The following is a 14,059-nucleotide window of genomic DNA, read 5'->3' as shown; positions in this document are numbered from 1 at the left end:
GTATTGTCGCCATTACGCTGTCTACAGTGCGCGTATTGCGGCTAAATTTGTGCTAAAAAGCTCTGAAAAAAGTTTCCTGACCCCTATTGTCTATATTTGTATGGCGTATTTATAGATCAACATGCCCACTTACTTTCAGAGACCAGAAAATGCTCTTAAACGAGCGAATGGTACGTTTATTTTGATTGATTACGATGAAACATCCTTCCCCCACCACACACTGACTCGGAAACATTATTTTTAGCATATGGTTTGTTCCGCCTTCGCCCGGCCGGTGTGGCGGGGGTATCGCCTGGCTTTTGATTTTTAAACTGGGTAATTTACTTAGGTATTATCCATCCACCATATCGTTAATAATAATTTCTAAATGAAATGTGTAGCCATCCTTTCCATATGGTCATGGATTCAGGATTGTTACTCAATGTTAGATCTAACAATACTAATTAGAAATTTTATGTTTTATCAAGAATTCATTGATGTTGGCAAGAAGCAGAGAGCTCTTGATGCATTGTATGATGTCATCAAAAGCAAAAAGCACCGAACATGGCAGAAAATTCATGAGCCGATTATGCATAAATATTTGGAGCTATGCGTTGATTTGAAGAAAAGTCATGTCGCTAAAGAAGGCTTGTACCAATACAAGAATATCTGTCAGCAGGTAGAGAATTCGTCCAGAGATGCGCCCTTAAAAATCTGATGAAAATATGTTAATCAGTATTTGATAATTTTTCATAGGTAAACATCAAATCTTTGGAAGATGTCGTCAAAAAATATTTGTCACTTGCCGAAGAACGAACTGAGGAAGCAAGGCAAACTTCCCATCAAGCTGTTATCGATATCGATGATTTGGATATTCTGCAAACACCGGAAAGGTTATTACAACTTTCATACATTTTCTGATTCGTTTAGTTTTTATTTAGAATACTGAATCTCTAGGTTTTTTCATTTTTAGCTTGCTGTTGAGTGCTGTAAGTGGTGAAGACACCCAGGACAGAACTGATCGAGCTATTTTGACACCTTGGGTGAAATTTCTTTGGGAATCATATCGACAATGTTTGGAGCTGTTGCGAAATAACAACCGAGTTGAAAAACTTTATCAAGATATCGCGCAACAAGGTATGGCATTTAATGAACACACGATAGTGGATGCTGAGGTTTTTCCCTTTTTACTTAGATTATGAAATTAGAAGCCTGATGGTCTAATAATGAACATTTTTTCAGCATTCAAGTTCTGTTTGAAGTATGCTCGCAAAACTGAATTCAGGAAGCTGTGCGACAATGTGAGTAGAAAAATTCAGTCTCCTTTTTGGCTTTAAAAAGCTTTAATTATGACATTTTGAGAAATAATATTTGTGTTGTTTTTTAGTTGCGCACCCATTTGGGCCACATTCACAAGCACCAGAGTCAACAGACTGCGATTAATCTGAATAATCCAGAGAGTCAGGCTATGCACCTCGAGACACGTTTGGTTCAGCTTGATAGTGCTATCCAGATGGAGCTGTGGCAGGTGAGTTAGTTAATTTCACTGTTCCCCTCAGATAAGGTCTGATGATATATTCCAATGATGAATTCTGCATGTTTTGGATGAATTCTGTCCGTATTTTGCAGGAAGCTTTTAAGGCCGTTGAAGATGTCCATGGATTGGTCTCTTTATCGAAGAAACCACCAAAACCGGCTTTGATGGCAAACTATTACGAAAAACTCGGCCTTGTTTTCCAAAAAGCAGGAAATCAATTGTTCCATGCCAGTGCCTGGCATCGTCTGTATCACTTGTTTCGTGAACAGAGGAAAAGTTTGTCTACTGAGGAGTTACAAAGGTATGGTCCTCTATACAGTATGAGAAGATTTGCTGAACCGTTAGGCAGGAATAATCTGAAATGATGTTTCACATGTTAGACTTATGATTCTCATTGTTAGATATGAAATCACATTATCACTGATCAGATTATTTACAAGCAACTGATTTATAGTTAGAATTATTTATATTTCTATGTCTTTTCTTATATAGAATCTTATACGAATCTGAAGTGATGTTTCACATGTTAGACTGATGATTCCTGGAAAAGGATTTGATATCAAACTTTCTATGCTGATCAGATTTTTGTTTTGACTTTTGTTTAGACACATTGATGCAAAGTGATCCAAAAAATCGTTATCTTATAGGTTTTTATTTGTAAATTTTGTAGAATTTCAATGCGTGTACTGTGTGCTACACTGTCAGTGCCAATACCAGCGACACGTGACAAGTTGGATACTTTGATCGACCAAGAAATTAGCACTCAAGACAAACAGCGACGTCTTGCAACATTGTTGATGTTGCCAAACCCTCCTACAAGAGCTGGCTTGATAAAAGATCTGGTACAAAATGACGGCATAGAATAGAGCATTTAGCAATAGCGAATAGAGCATTTACATCTGTCATGTACTGGTATGTGCAGATAATTTGATTACCAGGTCTTTCTTTTAGGTGAGGTACAACATATGTCAGAATGTTCCTGTTGAACTTCTAAATCTGTATCGTTGGCTGGAGGTTGATTTCCACCCGTTGAAGTTATCACAGAAAATTGTTCCTTGTTTGGAATACATCGGTAACAATGAAGAATTGCAGACTTATGTAACTGGCTTACAAGACATTGCAATCATTAGGATCTTAAAGCAGGTAAAAGTGTGGATCATTTGTCGTTTTACTCACCATATTTTGGGATGAATTGATATTTCACTCATTTTATTTTTCATTTCAGGTGTCTCAAGTTTATCAAAGCATTCAATTCAGTCGTTTGGTTAAGTTGTGCCCATTCGCATCAGAATTCCGTTTAGAGAGAATTGTCGTTGAATCTGCTCGTACCTTAGATTTACAGGTAAAGCTATCAATTCATTGTCACACTGTCTGGTATTTGATCTAGGTCAGAATTTTATCAATTGACATTATTTCCAGGTTCGAATTGATCACCGTACTCGTTGTCTGACATTCGGTTGCGATCTCGGCGTCAACTCTCAGAAAGAAGAAGTCACCGAAGGACCCAATATTCAGAGTATGCCGAGCGAACATATTCGTAACCAGATGGTTCTTATGGCTGAAGCATTATCAATGACTGCTAAACTTATTCAACCAAGTTCAGTTAAGGTAAGCTTGAGTTTTTGCTACTTAATAATTAACCAAAAGGATAACTGAATCATTGAATCTATAAGTTTGGATTCTACAGCCGTCCATCAAGAACCATGTACCATTATGTATTTTAGACTGTTCAGGATGAATTGCGAGCTCATTTGGTGAAAAGTTATCATCAAGTAGCCAGACGTAATCACGAGAATGTTCTCAAACGTCAACGCATTATTGAAGAAAGAAAAGAAGAATTGGAAACTATAAGCACACAACGGGTAAGAGCAGTTGTTATTTTATACGCGATTGTAAGTATTCAGAAGTGAACAAAAAAGATTAGATATTGTTGAATTTTATTTTTTCATAGGAACAAGAGGAGATGATGCGTATGGAAGAAGAGCGTCGTAAGAAGGAGGAAGCAGAGTTAGGTCGATTGCAGCGTGAAATGGAAGAAAGAGCTCAGCAACGTCGCGATGAAGAGATGAAAGAGATTCAGAGAAAGGTCGCTAGAGAAAGACTCGATCAGCTGAAGAAAACTGATATCGGTGCTAAAGCATTCGCAGACATTGATGAAGAGGTTAGTAGTTAAGAAAATTATATCTTAAAGCCAAAACACTTGTTAAAGTATTGAGATGTATTCATCTTATTGTCCTTTTCAGCATCTTGCTGAGTTAGATGCAGACGAAATTGTGGCCAAACAGGTTCAGCAGATTGAGAAAGAAAAGAAAGAATTGATGGATAAATTAAGAGCACAAGAGAAAAAGGTATTTAATATGAACCAGTTAATTCTCAATATTAGTATGAGAATCTCAAGTAATCTTGGGCTGCTTGATCTGCTACCCATTCTGTCTATCTTCAATTTATATCCATTTGTCGATATTCAATCGGATGATGTATTCTCATCTCATCAAGAATTTGTTATATTCTAGATCGACTATTTTGCAAGAGCTAAACGAGTGGAGGAGTTGCCACTGCTGAAGAAGCAATATGACGAAGAGAGCGTTACATTGAAAAAATTCTGGGAAGATGAAGAAGACATACGAGTAAGTCAACTAATGTTCATTATATGCGAATAATCAAGGACCGTAATGTCCCTCTCTTAATGTTTGATTTTTGTATTTCAGATAAAAGCTTTAGTGGTGGAGAGAGAACAGGCATTAGAACATCGTGATCGTCTCCGCAAAATTATTCCTGATAAAGATCAATTCTTAAATGAATTGAAAGCTTCAAGGAAGTCTGTATTTAAGGTGCGTATTTTCTATAAATATTCAATGAGCATCTCAGCTAGAATAGTGTTAGCCTTGGTGAACATTTGCATCGATTGATTGTTTACTTCACAGGAAAAATTAAAGGAATTTGAAGTAAAACTGAATGAGGAAAGGAAGAAACGATTATTAGAACGAAAAGATCGCAGAAAAGAAGAACGTAAACTTAAATATATAAAAGAAAAAGAAGAAGCAAAACAGAGGGCTAAGGATGAAGCCTTGAAACGAGGTAGGTACATGTAGATTACTGTTGATTATCTAAATTTTTATTTTATGTACATATCTGCAAAAATTGTTGGTTTACTTCTAATAGAACGTGAAGAGCAGGAAAGACTTGATTTGGAGAAACGAGAACGAGAAGAGAAGGAATATATTGAAAGAATGGAGAAATTAGAGGAGATATCTGCCCGACAGAAGAAACGAGAACAGGAAATGGAAGAAAAGGCGGCTCGTATGAGAGATCAAGCTACAGGAAGGTCAGTTCCTTTCAAATAATACCTCATTAATTCGACATGGAAAATATTTTTGCACCAATGTGTATTCCATTATATGTATATTGCAGTCGGCGAGATGAAGATGAACGGCCAAAAGGTGCATGGCGACCACAGCCTAAAGAGGGTGGTTGGAGAGATAAAGTTAAAGATCGGGATGACCAGTGGTCTAGGAAGACGTAGGTTTATTGTAAATTCATGAATTAAGTGCAGCTGGAGTCCGCTCGCGCCCAATGATCAGAAGACCCAAATTAGTGACTTGATTAACCTGCCCCATTGCACCACTTGCCCCATATTGTATCAGCAGTTAGTTGTTTTCTTTGATATCATATGACCTGCTCATTAGTGAGAGTATCGGTAGGGTTCGCATAGAACAAGAAAAATCAGGCAATTCTAGATTTGAAATTCCCTGCTGGGATAGTCATAGAATCTTATTACATTTGCAAATATTTACACTTTTATAAAGAGCAAAGTTGGGAACACATCCAATCCTTTCGGAGAAATTGTCATTGTATGTAGCACACTTGAATATTTCAACTCATGCAACTCATGCTCCTAAACTACTGAATTTCGCTGACTGTTTTGGAATGTATAACATGTAACCTGTATCTTTTCAGTGATGCTTGGAGTAATGACAAAAGCATGGAACGTGATGCACCTGAACCGAAAGAAAGAGCTGAACCAAAAGAACGGGATGAATCTGACAAGCCAAGTGATGCACCAACTTCTGCTTGGCGTACTCCTGCCAGAGAAAACCAGGATATAGAACCAAGGCGTGATGATCGTGATTTCAGAAGAGATGATCGCGATTCATTCAGACGCGGAGATGATCGCGATTCGTTCAGACGTGGAGATGATCGCGATTCATTCAGGCGCGGAGATGATCGCGATTCATTCAGGCGTGGCGATGATCGTGATTCGTTCAGACGTGGCAGTGATCGCGATTCATTTAGACGTGATGATCGTGATTCATTCCGACGTGGAGATGATCGCGATTCTTTCAGACGTGGGGATGATCGTGATTCGTTCAGACGTGGGGATGATCGCGATTCGTTCAGACGGGGAGATGATCGTGATTCATTCAGACGTGGAGATGATCGCGATTCATTCAGACGTGGAGATGATCGCGATTCCTTCAGACGGGGAGATGATCGTGATTCGTTCAGACGTGGAGATGATCGCGATTCATTTAGACGTGGAGACGATATGAGAAGAGGGGATAGGGAAGAACGAAGTGGAGGTGGTGGTGCATGGAGAAGTGGTGGAGCTAGAGATCGAGATGATGATAGACGTCCACCAACAGATGAAAGGTAAATCTATCATCTGGAGTATAGTACTCTCGTACCAACATTCATTAAGGCTTTAATCTCCAATTTATATTAAATTTACAGACGAGGTTTCGGTGATAGATGGCGAGATAGTCCATCTGGTCGAGGGGGTGATGATGGTGGAAGTCGTTGGAGAAGAGATGGCGGTCGAGATAGTGCGAGGGAAAGTGGACCTGATACTTGGAGACGTGGGGGTGCTGGAGAACAACCTGGTTAGTATTATTTAAGATAGAAACATTGATATAGATTATAATGGATATTTCGAAAGATATCATATCAATGAATTCCATCTATTGCTGTGAGGATTTCTTTTTTACATGAAAAATAATTGAAATGGTTTGCTTTGGTATGATAGCATACAATTAGCTATACCAGTTGCATTATTCATTCATATTGAAAACTCGGTCTAGGGGCTCAATCAATACCTTGCAAAATACAAAGATGCATAAGTAGAGTAGGCTTTACTGGTGACATGACTCAATTCGATTGTATAGTAGTAATAGTGAAAAAGAAAAAAGGAAATAATCCATAAATGAATAATTGCAGCGATGATGCTTAAGTACTATTTTATTTCGTACAATGTATTGTGATGCTTGTATAATTGAGTAAAGTATTTTAAAATCTATTAGATCAAGGCTCATCTCCGTCGAAAACTGAACAAAGTCCATGGAGGGGAGGTGGCCGACCAGAAGAAAAATCTGAAGAGGAAATCGAAGGATGGACGAAAGTTCGTAGATAAACAATTTCCCAATTTATCCGAAGCGTTTCATATAACGCCATCAGTTATTGGTGTAATTCAGTAAAAATTGATGTTTATAAAATAAATGTGAACATAATATATTAGCTTTGTATCAGTTTTGAGTGTAATATCATTCTTTCACTTCTTATGAATAGACTTACATTAACATCATACTGTTGATTCCTCCAAACATGGAACCGATTGGTAGAATGTTTGTGACATGAAAGGAACATCAATTCCAAATTTCTAACCTCTGTATTTGGTCAACTCAAAATAATTTAGTGCAATTTTATTACACCCAACTTGTCAAATTCATCATCAACACCATTAAGTACAATCATGTTATTGATATAATCTGTTCATTTTCAATGATTTGTTAACCACTGCGGTTTGTAACTCCTAACGGTGATTTTTCTTGTGCTTTTGGTATCAATTAATTAAAATAGATAATTATCGTTCATTATAAGCGATTGTGAATCATTGTGAAGAACTTTATTATGATATTTAGTCTAATCGGTTAATAAAAGATCATTTCATTGAAATATATTGTATTTATTGATTCGTTTTTCTTGGGCGCTTTATGTCTTTTGGAAGATGAAAGGAGGAACATAAAAATGAGAATTTCTAATATCGCTGTGTTATGGATTCCTGTGGGTGATGATGTAGGTGCCAGGCGACATATAGTAATTGGAACTCGTCTTTCTGAGACGCGATATTTATTGAACCTTTTAATTTCCAGTTTTATTAATCTCCGTTCCGTGCATACAATCCGTCACCGGTTGCCTGATCAATATCTATCGGTATGGTACCGATTCTCGTTGTCGTCGTCGGTAAATTTCGTGCCTGCCAACAACGAGCTACTCGATCAGCGTTTGATTACTGGTGAATAGCGAAGAACAGTTGTAGATGACTCGCCTATTACAAAACCTATTACCGGGGTAAGCTGGCGCCGAGCTACTTGAGTGGGCGATGAGGGTGATGTATTTCTCCCTGTCTATGGCAGCTCGCCGAAGTCAAGAGCGTAAAAATAAAAGAATCAGACGTCGACGAGTGATCTTTATCACTAAATCATCGCTCCCTGAAAGTGGTGGATGTAATTCGTTCAAGTAGAATTACATTATATATTCATACCATAAGAAAAATTGAATTGAAATATATACATATGTAATACTCGTCACATTAGCATACGTATAACCTATGCGATTCCAATTCTGTCCGTGTTTTTGCATCGTTCGACTATAAAAAGAGCACTCGGAACATCTTAGTTACAAACATAGGTTATTGTGTGTCCCTTTTGATTATCGAGTAGCTCTTAACCCAAACAAATCCGGAGATGCCGATATGCAATCGAATGCCGTGGCGTAGCACCAAGCTGCAAGAGAACTATGTCGGTAGATTCAATAATGAGTTTGAAGCTAGAGCTCTTGAAAATCCTCGACATGTATAGATTATTTATAACTATATAAACCATCGAATTCCTTTTTCCATTTTTAATGTGGACATTTTATTGTTAATGCAATCCAATACGCCTTATTTCTCTTGTAAAATTCAATTCTATTTCATGAGATTCATAATTTCATCAGCTAATTGAAATTCATAATTCCGTTTACTTCATTTTTGCAATTCGTACAAGATCGTAACTAAACAAGGGTGGATCACACTTATCAGAATTATTTCCAACCCAACACTTATATGACATCAAAGCCCAAAGCACCGCGACGCAGGGACATTTTACACGGAATCAAATATGCATGATCGTGGAAACATTGTTTCCCGTAACATTTTTTCATAAACCACGGGGAAACGCTTCCCCGTGTCGTGCGCGTTGGGCTTAAGAAGGGGTAACGATCGCTACGCACGCGTGATTATTCGCCAGACACGTCGCGAGAGCTTTCGAACTGGCAGGTTCAGATTGGATTGCTGCTGGACAAGTAATCTCCAACGACACGGAAATCAGTACCATCCAACGTGTGTGCATTCATCAGTAGACGTACTGTTACTGTAGTCGAGTTTGGCCGATAATTTGGAAAATCTCTTCTGAAAATTTCGATTGTGCCGAACGAATTAACTTGTGATACATTACTGAATCCGTCTCAAAGTTGCTTGTACTTCATAAAAGGCGGATTTCACTGGAACTTCCGTCCATCTTTTAGGATATCCAATTTCTCAAACTAATATCGCCAATTTGGGAAAATGGGCGCCAAGGACAGTAAATCGTGTTTTCCTTGTTCGTCGATGGAGTGCATAAAAAGTGGTGCAATCGTTGCCGAAATGGTTTTTTTAATGTACAAATCGGCTGAATCACTGTTAGAACCAACTGTCAAGTTATTCATTTATCAAGAAGTATGTTTAATCGAGTATCAGGATCATGGCTTATGTTATAGTTTACGTAAACACCCGATTGAAGAGGCCCACGTCCAAAAACTCTCGGCAAATTACATAATGTATTATAAGATTTTGCTAAATTTTCCAGCGATTATTCTTGGATTATTTTGCGGAGCTTGGAGTGACAGAGTTGGAAGAAAGTTGCCGATGATTCTTCCTTGCATAGGTGCCATCATTGCGTGCTTGTTTTATATGTTTGGCATGCTACCTCAATCGTCCGCTCTTGCATTTGTTTTAATCGGAGCGGCCATCAATGGCTGTTTTGGAAAAAGCGCTATACTTAGTATGGCTGTATACAGCTACGTTTCGGATGTGAGCAGTAAGGAAAACCGAACAAAAAAACTGAGTAAACTTCTAGCGATGAATTTTTTCGGACTTTTTCTTGGGTCATTGTTGGCTGGTTCACTTCTGGATAGACTCAGTTTTAACTTCATCTTCCTCATCGTTGTGGGAATATTGGCCGCGTGCATAGTAGTACTACTTATGTTTTTGAAGGAAAGTGTGCCCGGAATCGAATCTAATGACATTTATCCCGAAATAGAACCGACGAAGAAGAACGGTAAACCATTCTTATTCAACCCAGTTAACATTCGCGATTCGGTGGAAGTACTTATCAAACCGAGACAGGGGAATTTACGATTTCACCTTGTTCTGGTTTTTTTCGTAGTTATCACGAATCAGATTTGTAAAGCTGGAGAAATTGATGTAACTTTACTTTTTGTAGAATATTACCCGTTGAGTTGGTCCAAATCATTGTACGGTTACTTGTTAGCCGTCGATTACGCAACTCTAGGGTTAAGTTTGTGTTTGCTCTTACCACTATTATCGGTTGTATTTAAGATTCAAGATGTGAATTTAGTTATCATCGGTATAGTTTTCAAAACTACCCGGTTAGTTTTTGTATCAGTCAGCGACCAAACATGGATGATTTTTGTTGGAGTAATAGTCGGTTCAGTCAGTGGTATGATTGTATCCGGTTCAAAATCAATCATTAGTAAGTTGGTTGATGAAGATGAAATTGGTAAAATATTTTCTTTGCTTTCGTGCGGTGAGACGGCCTCGAATCTACTAGGGGCAATCATCTTCACAAATCTATACTCCGTAACTTTCCAGATATTCCCGGGAATGGCGTTTGTCATTGAAGCAGCAATCTATATCGTTTGTTTAGGTGGGATTATTTGGATCGCTTGCGACGGAAGCGTTACTGAACGTATTAAATTATTCGAAAAAGCGGGTGGATCTCTAAAAAACGAATACGGTACCTGTAGTCAAAACGATGGTACACCATCAACTTTGCAGGAAATCGAAAATGAGATTCAGGTACAAGAAACATGTGTCAAAAAGGAATCCAACTAAAATTCGGTACCATTTAGAATCTGCTATGCTGCTGTTTACATTTATGAATAGATGTATATTCGGTTAAATTCTGTCTAAATCTTAAGTTATGATAACGATAATGAAAATGAAACCTTCAGACATCATTGGAGGTACTCAATGCCTTAAACACACGAAAAAAATGTTGTTGAGGTATTCCCCGGTGCACGCATCTGATTCAAAAGAGTGGAAATCACAACAACAATCAATAATAAGAGGGAAAATTCGATGCTTCACGGTCAAAAGTATACTAATATTTGATTATCCCACGCTCTTAAAAGCGCGCAATTAGTTTTCGCTTCTGATGGCGAATCCATGGTTACCTTCCCCCGTTACAGCTACAATAATCTAAGCGTTTGCACTCATCTCGCCAATTAGTTAGTGGTGAATGTTGAATTTCAATTACAAGTTAATGAAGGAAGAAAGTGTATATATTTACAATGAAAAGAAAAAATACAACTGATTTTGTAGTGTAGGCCTGGGTGTTTCGACAATTGCAGTTTGAAAGATAACATATATCGCGGTATGGGAAATGTGTCGAAAGGTTACTGGATACGTATGATACGCAATTACTCCATGCTACTAATTGGTGCGCGTTTTGCAATTAAAATCTTAGAGGTATCAACAAGTGTAAACAAATTGAATACTGATAATGGAAAAAGCACGTCATTATAGATCATTCGAAACGTTGGCCTATAACTCGTTATCGAGCAGAGACACAAAACGGTTGTAATCTAAATCATTTTTTCTCTGCAAGCAAAAATCGTTAAGAAAATACGATTTTTCTGTACTATGTTACTGTGTGCTTGTGTGATTGTAACTGTGTATTGAACGCGATTTTGAAGTCAGTATGATTGGTTTCCTGTTGGCGACTTTTACTGATAATGACGGTGACGATGTACATCGTCAACTCGTGTCAGCTTCTGACTGGTTTCATTCATGATGGCTGATTATCAGAAATGTAGGCTATTACCCGTGATGGAAATATAATGAATGTTAAGCAAAAATCAATGCAATGACTGGCGGAAGCTTTCCCTTTACCCAGACGGAACATGAATAGTTACTTTACACATCGGTTATCGTCGTCTCATGATATATAGCGAACTATCCATGCGGGAAGATTGTGAAGAAGTGTTGAAAATGATTATTTCTTTATAATAAACGAAGTATTCTACGTGCATATGTTAATCCTATTCCCCGATCAGGTGAATATTTGAAATATCTTCGAAAAATATAGAATCGAATATGAATGGGGCTTTTATCTCAGATTGTGATGAATATATCTCGCTTCATTTCATAAATAAGATTAATGTGCACATTAACGGTTTTATGGGCAGTAGTTGGCAGTGGCTTTGTGATGTCAGAAAGGCCGGTGCAATGACGCATTACGTTTTCCGAATGTTTCAACAGTTTCATCTATGTCATTGGATGTGAATTCATACATCGATTGAACGTTCGTGGAAATTATATTACCCATTTTCGTCCGGGTAATTTGTGTCACTGTTCATTCTCAAATGCATTCACGTTCATTTTATGCGGAAAACTATTAAACAATCAGTCACACATTCAATTATATAATACTTATTAATGAAATATCATACATTTGAAATCATATGAAAGATAGAGTAGGCCGAAATGGTTTTATGATCGTTACCAGCAGACGATTTGTTGGCTCAAAGCTCGATAATAATAGGCCTAAGCACGTCCACACCATTTGTGTGTTGAATGAAATTATCTAAAATATTGGTAGAAAATAGATTCGAGACAACGATATGGACATTTATTTATTGAAAATGTGTGGTCTGAGGCTGTGTGACATTTAATCGACTCTCGCGCATTTCTCATTAATAACAAAGTCAGAAAATTTGAAATGTATATAGAAATTCTCACATACGCTTTTAGGCTGCCTCATAAAGACGTGTCTCCCTCAATGTATTGCGCATTTAAGATCATTATATTTTGGCGCGCAACATAGTTAACTGTGCTGTGCAATGTTTCAATCATGAGCTATATTCCTAAGCTGGGGGTGGTCCACGTAACGTGTTATGATGAATCTTGGAGTAATCATCTCTATGATGATTGCTCCAAAGCTAAGTATGGGATCGAGTTCATATTCTGAATTATGTACACAGATATAAAAGAAATGTTACGAATGTTACGAGAAACTAAGATAATAAAATTGAATGTATATTATAATTATTATGATGTATCGTTGTTTTAATCTCATTATGTAGTGTTTTCCTGTGCGCCATGATGATTTGATCTAGTAAATGATTGCAAATTCTCTTGGTGTCGTTGTCTCTACTGGTGCCGGCGATGATAGATCGGATTCGTTGGCGTGTTGACGTTTAAGCGGCTTCAGGGTTGAATAAAGGTTGAACATCGCCTCTTAATCACTATTCCGGCAACATTCTCTAGTTACCCGGAAAAGAAAAATGAAGGAGCAGAAACCAATGAATAGTAATTTGGATGTGTAATGACAGATCGAACAGAAATGAACCCGCTCTGACGGTTCTTAACAGCAAATGTTCCTTAGTAAGTACACTATCCCAGTTTCGATAGATCATTGGATACACTCATTTTAATTGAAAAAATATGTTTTTTTTTCATACTTGAATTGATAATTTTTCGGATGGTATTGATTAGAAATGAAAAAGATAAGCAAGAATATTGGAAAATGGTATAGGCCAAAACTTCATCGTTGTATCGTCTGATGTTGTTATACGCTGCACTCAAATATTCCATACACCGTGTCACTATTTCCATTTCATTATGTCAATGCAATCAAAACTGGCTGCGGTGTTCCCACCAGAAGGCAATCAGTAACCAAAGTTCCCCGATATGTAATAACATCAATTGGTGACCCCCTCGAATATGAAAGTAGGACTGTATCATCTGTCAGATACAAATTTGACCATTGATCGAGTTCGGGTTAGGCGCAGGCCTCGCGGTCGTTATCATTTATTCAGGAAGCCAATCAGATTACAAACCAACAATCTCCATCAAACTCTACCGAGATAAAACGGACGAATTGAAGAAGTATTTGATGCTGACCGATCCAATCATGATTTGATATCGCCATACTCTGACCAAAATCAAAAATTGGGATAAGAGTAAATTGGAACATCAAGAAACGAAATTCTAATATGGACTTTCCTAAATTTACATGATGATGTACCGTTTAATCTCCAGTTGAGTATCAAAATTAAAGAAAACAATTTGTTTTTTTTTTCAAATTATGAGTGGTAAGCATGGAGTTTTTTTTGGATGAAAATCTGTCTATTGACGGGATTCTGTGATACTTGAACTTGAACTTGAACTTGAACTTTAATTTTATTGCTCCATATAATACACAAGTTACATAGGAAATGACATGC

At 37.5% G+C, this 14,059-nt stretch overlaps 2 protein-coding genes across 2 annotated transcripts; both read left to right on the top strand.

Moving 5' to 3' along the window:
• Position 1: 1 nt before the first annotated feature.
• On the top strand, positions 2-7,445 carry LOC141898257 (eukaryotic translation initiation factor 3 subunit A-like). The gene is made up of 22 exons (XM_074784085.1): positions 2-170; positions 468-658; positions 736-872; positions 953-1,116; positions 1,222-1,280; positions 1,367-1,507; positions 1,609-1,817; positions 2,187-2,358; positions 2,468-2,659; positions 2,742-2,858; positions 2,936-3,124; positions 3,241-3,378; positions 3,468-3,677; positions 3,760-3,864; positions 4,030-4,143; positions 4,225-4,347; positions 4,441-4,594; positions 4,679-4,841; positions 4,928-5,035; positions 5,474-6,166; positions 6,248-6,396; positions 6,814-7,445. Exons 1-22 carry the CDS (start codon positions 122-124, stop codon positions 6,921-6,923), a joined length of 3,687 nt encoding a protein of 1,228 aa, XP_074640186.1. The 5' UTR covers positions 2-121; the 3' UTR covers positions 6,924-7,445.
• Positions 7,446-9,158: 1,713 nt separating this feature from the next.
• On the top strand, positions 9,159-10,664 carry LOC141899104 (lysosomal proton-coupled steroid conjugate and bile acid symporter SLC46A3-like). Its single transcript, XM_074785257.1, has one exon. The coding sequence runs from the start codon at positions 9,159-9,161 to the stop codon at positions 10,662-10,664; it is 1,506 nt and encodes a 501-aa protein (XP_074641358.1).
• The last annotated feature ends 3,395 nt before the right edge of the window (positions 10,665-14,059 follow it).

The sequence above is a fragment of the Tubulanus polymorphus genome, chromosome 2, assembly GCF_964204645.1.
Source record: "Tubulanus polymorphus chromosome 2, tnTubPoly1.2, whole genome shotgun sequence".
Lineage (NCBI taxonomy): Eukaryota > Metazoa > Nemertea > Palaeonemertea > Tubulaniformes > Tubulanidae > Tubulanus > Tubulanus polymorphus.
The sequence above is the reverse complement of the archived record's forward strand: the minus strand, read 5'-3'. Positions and strand labels throughout refer to the sequence as shown.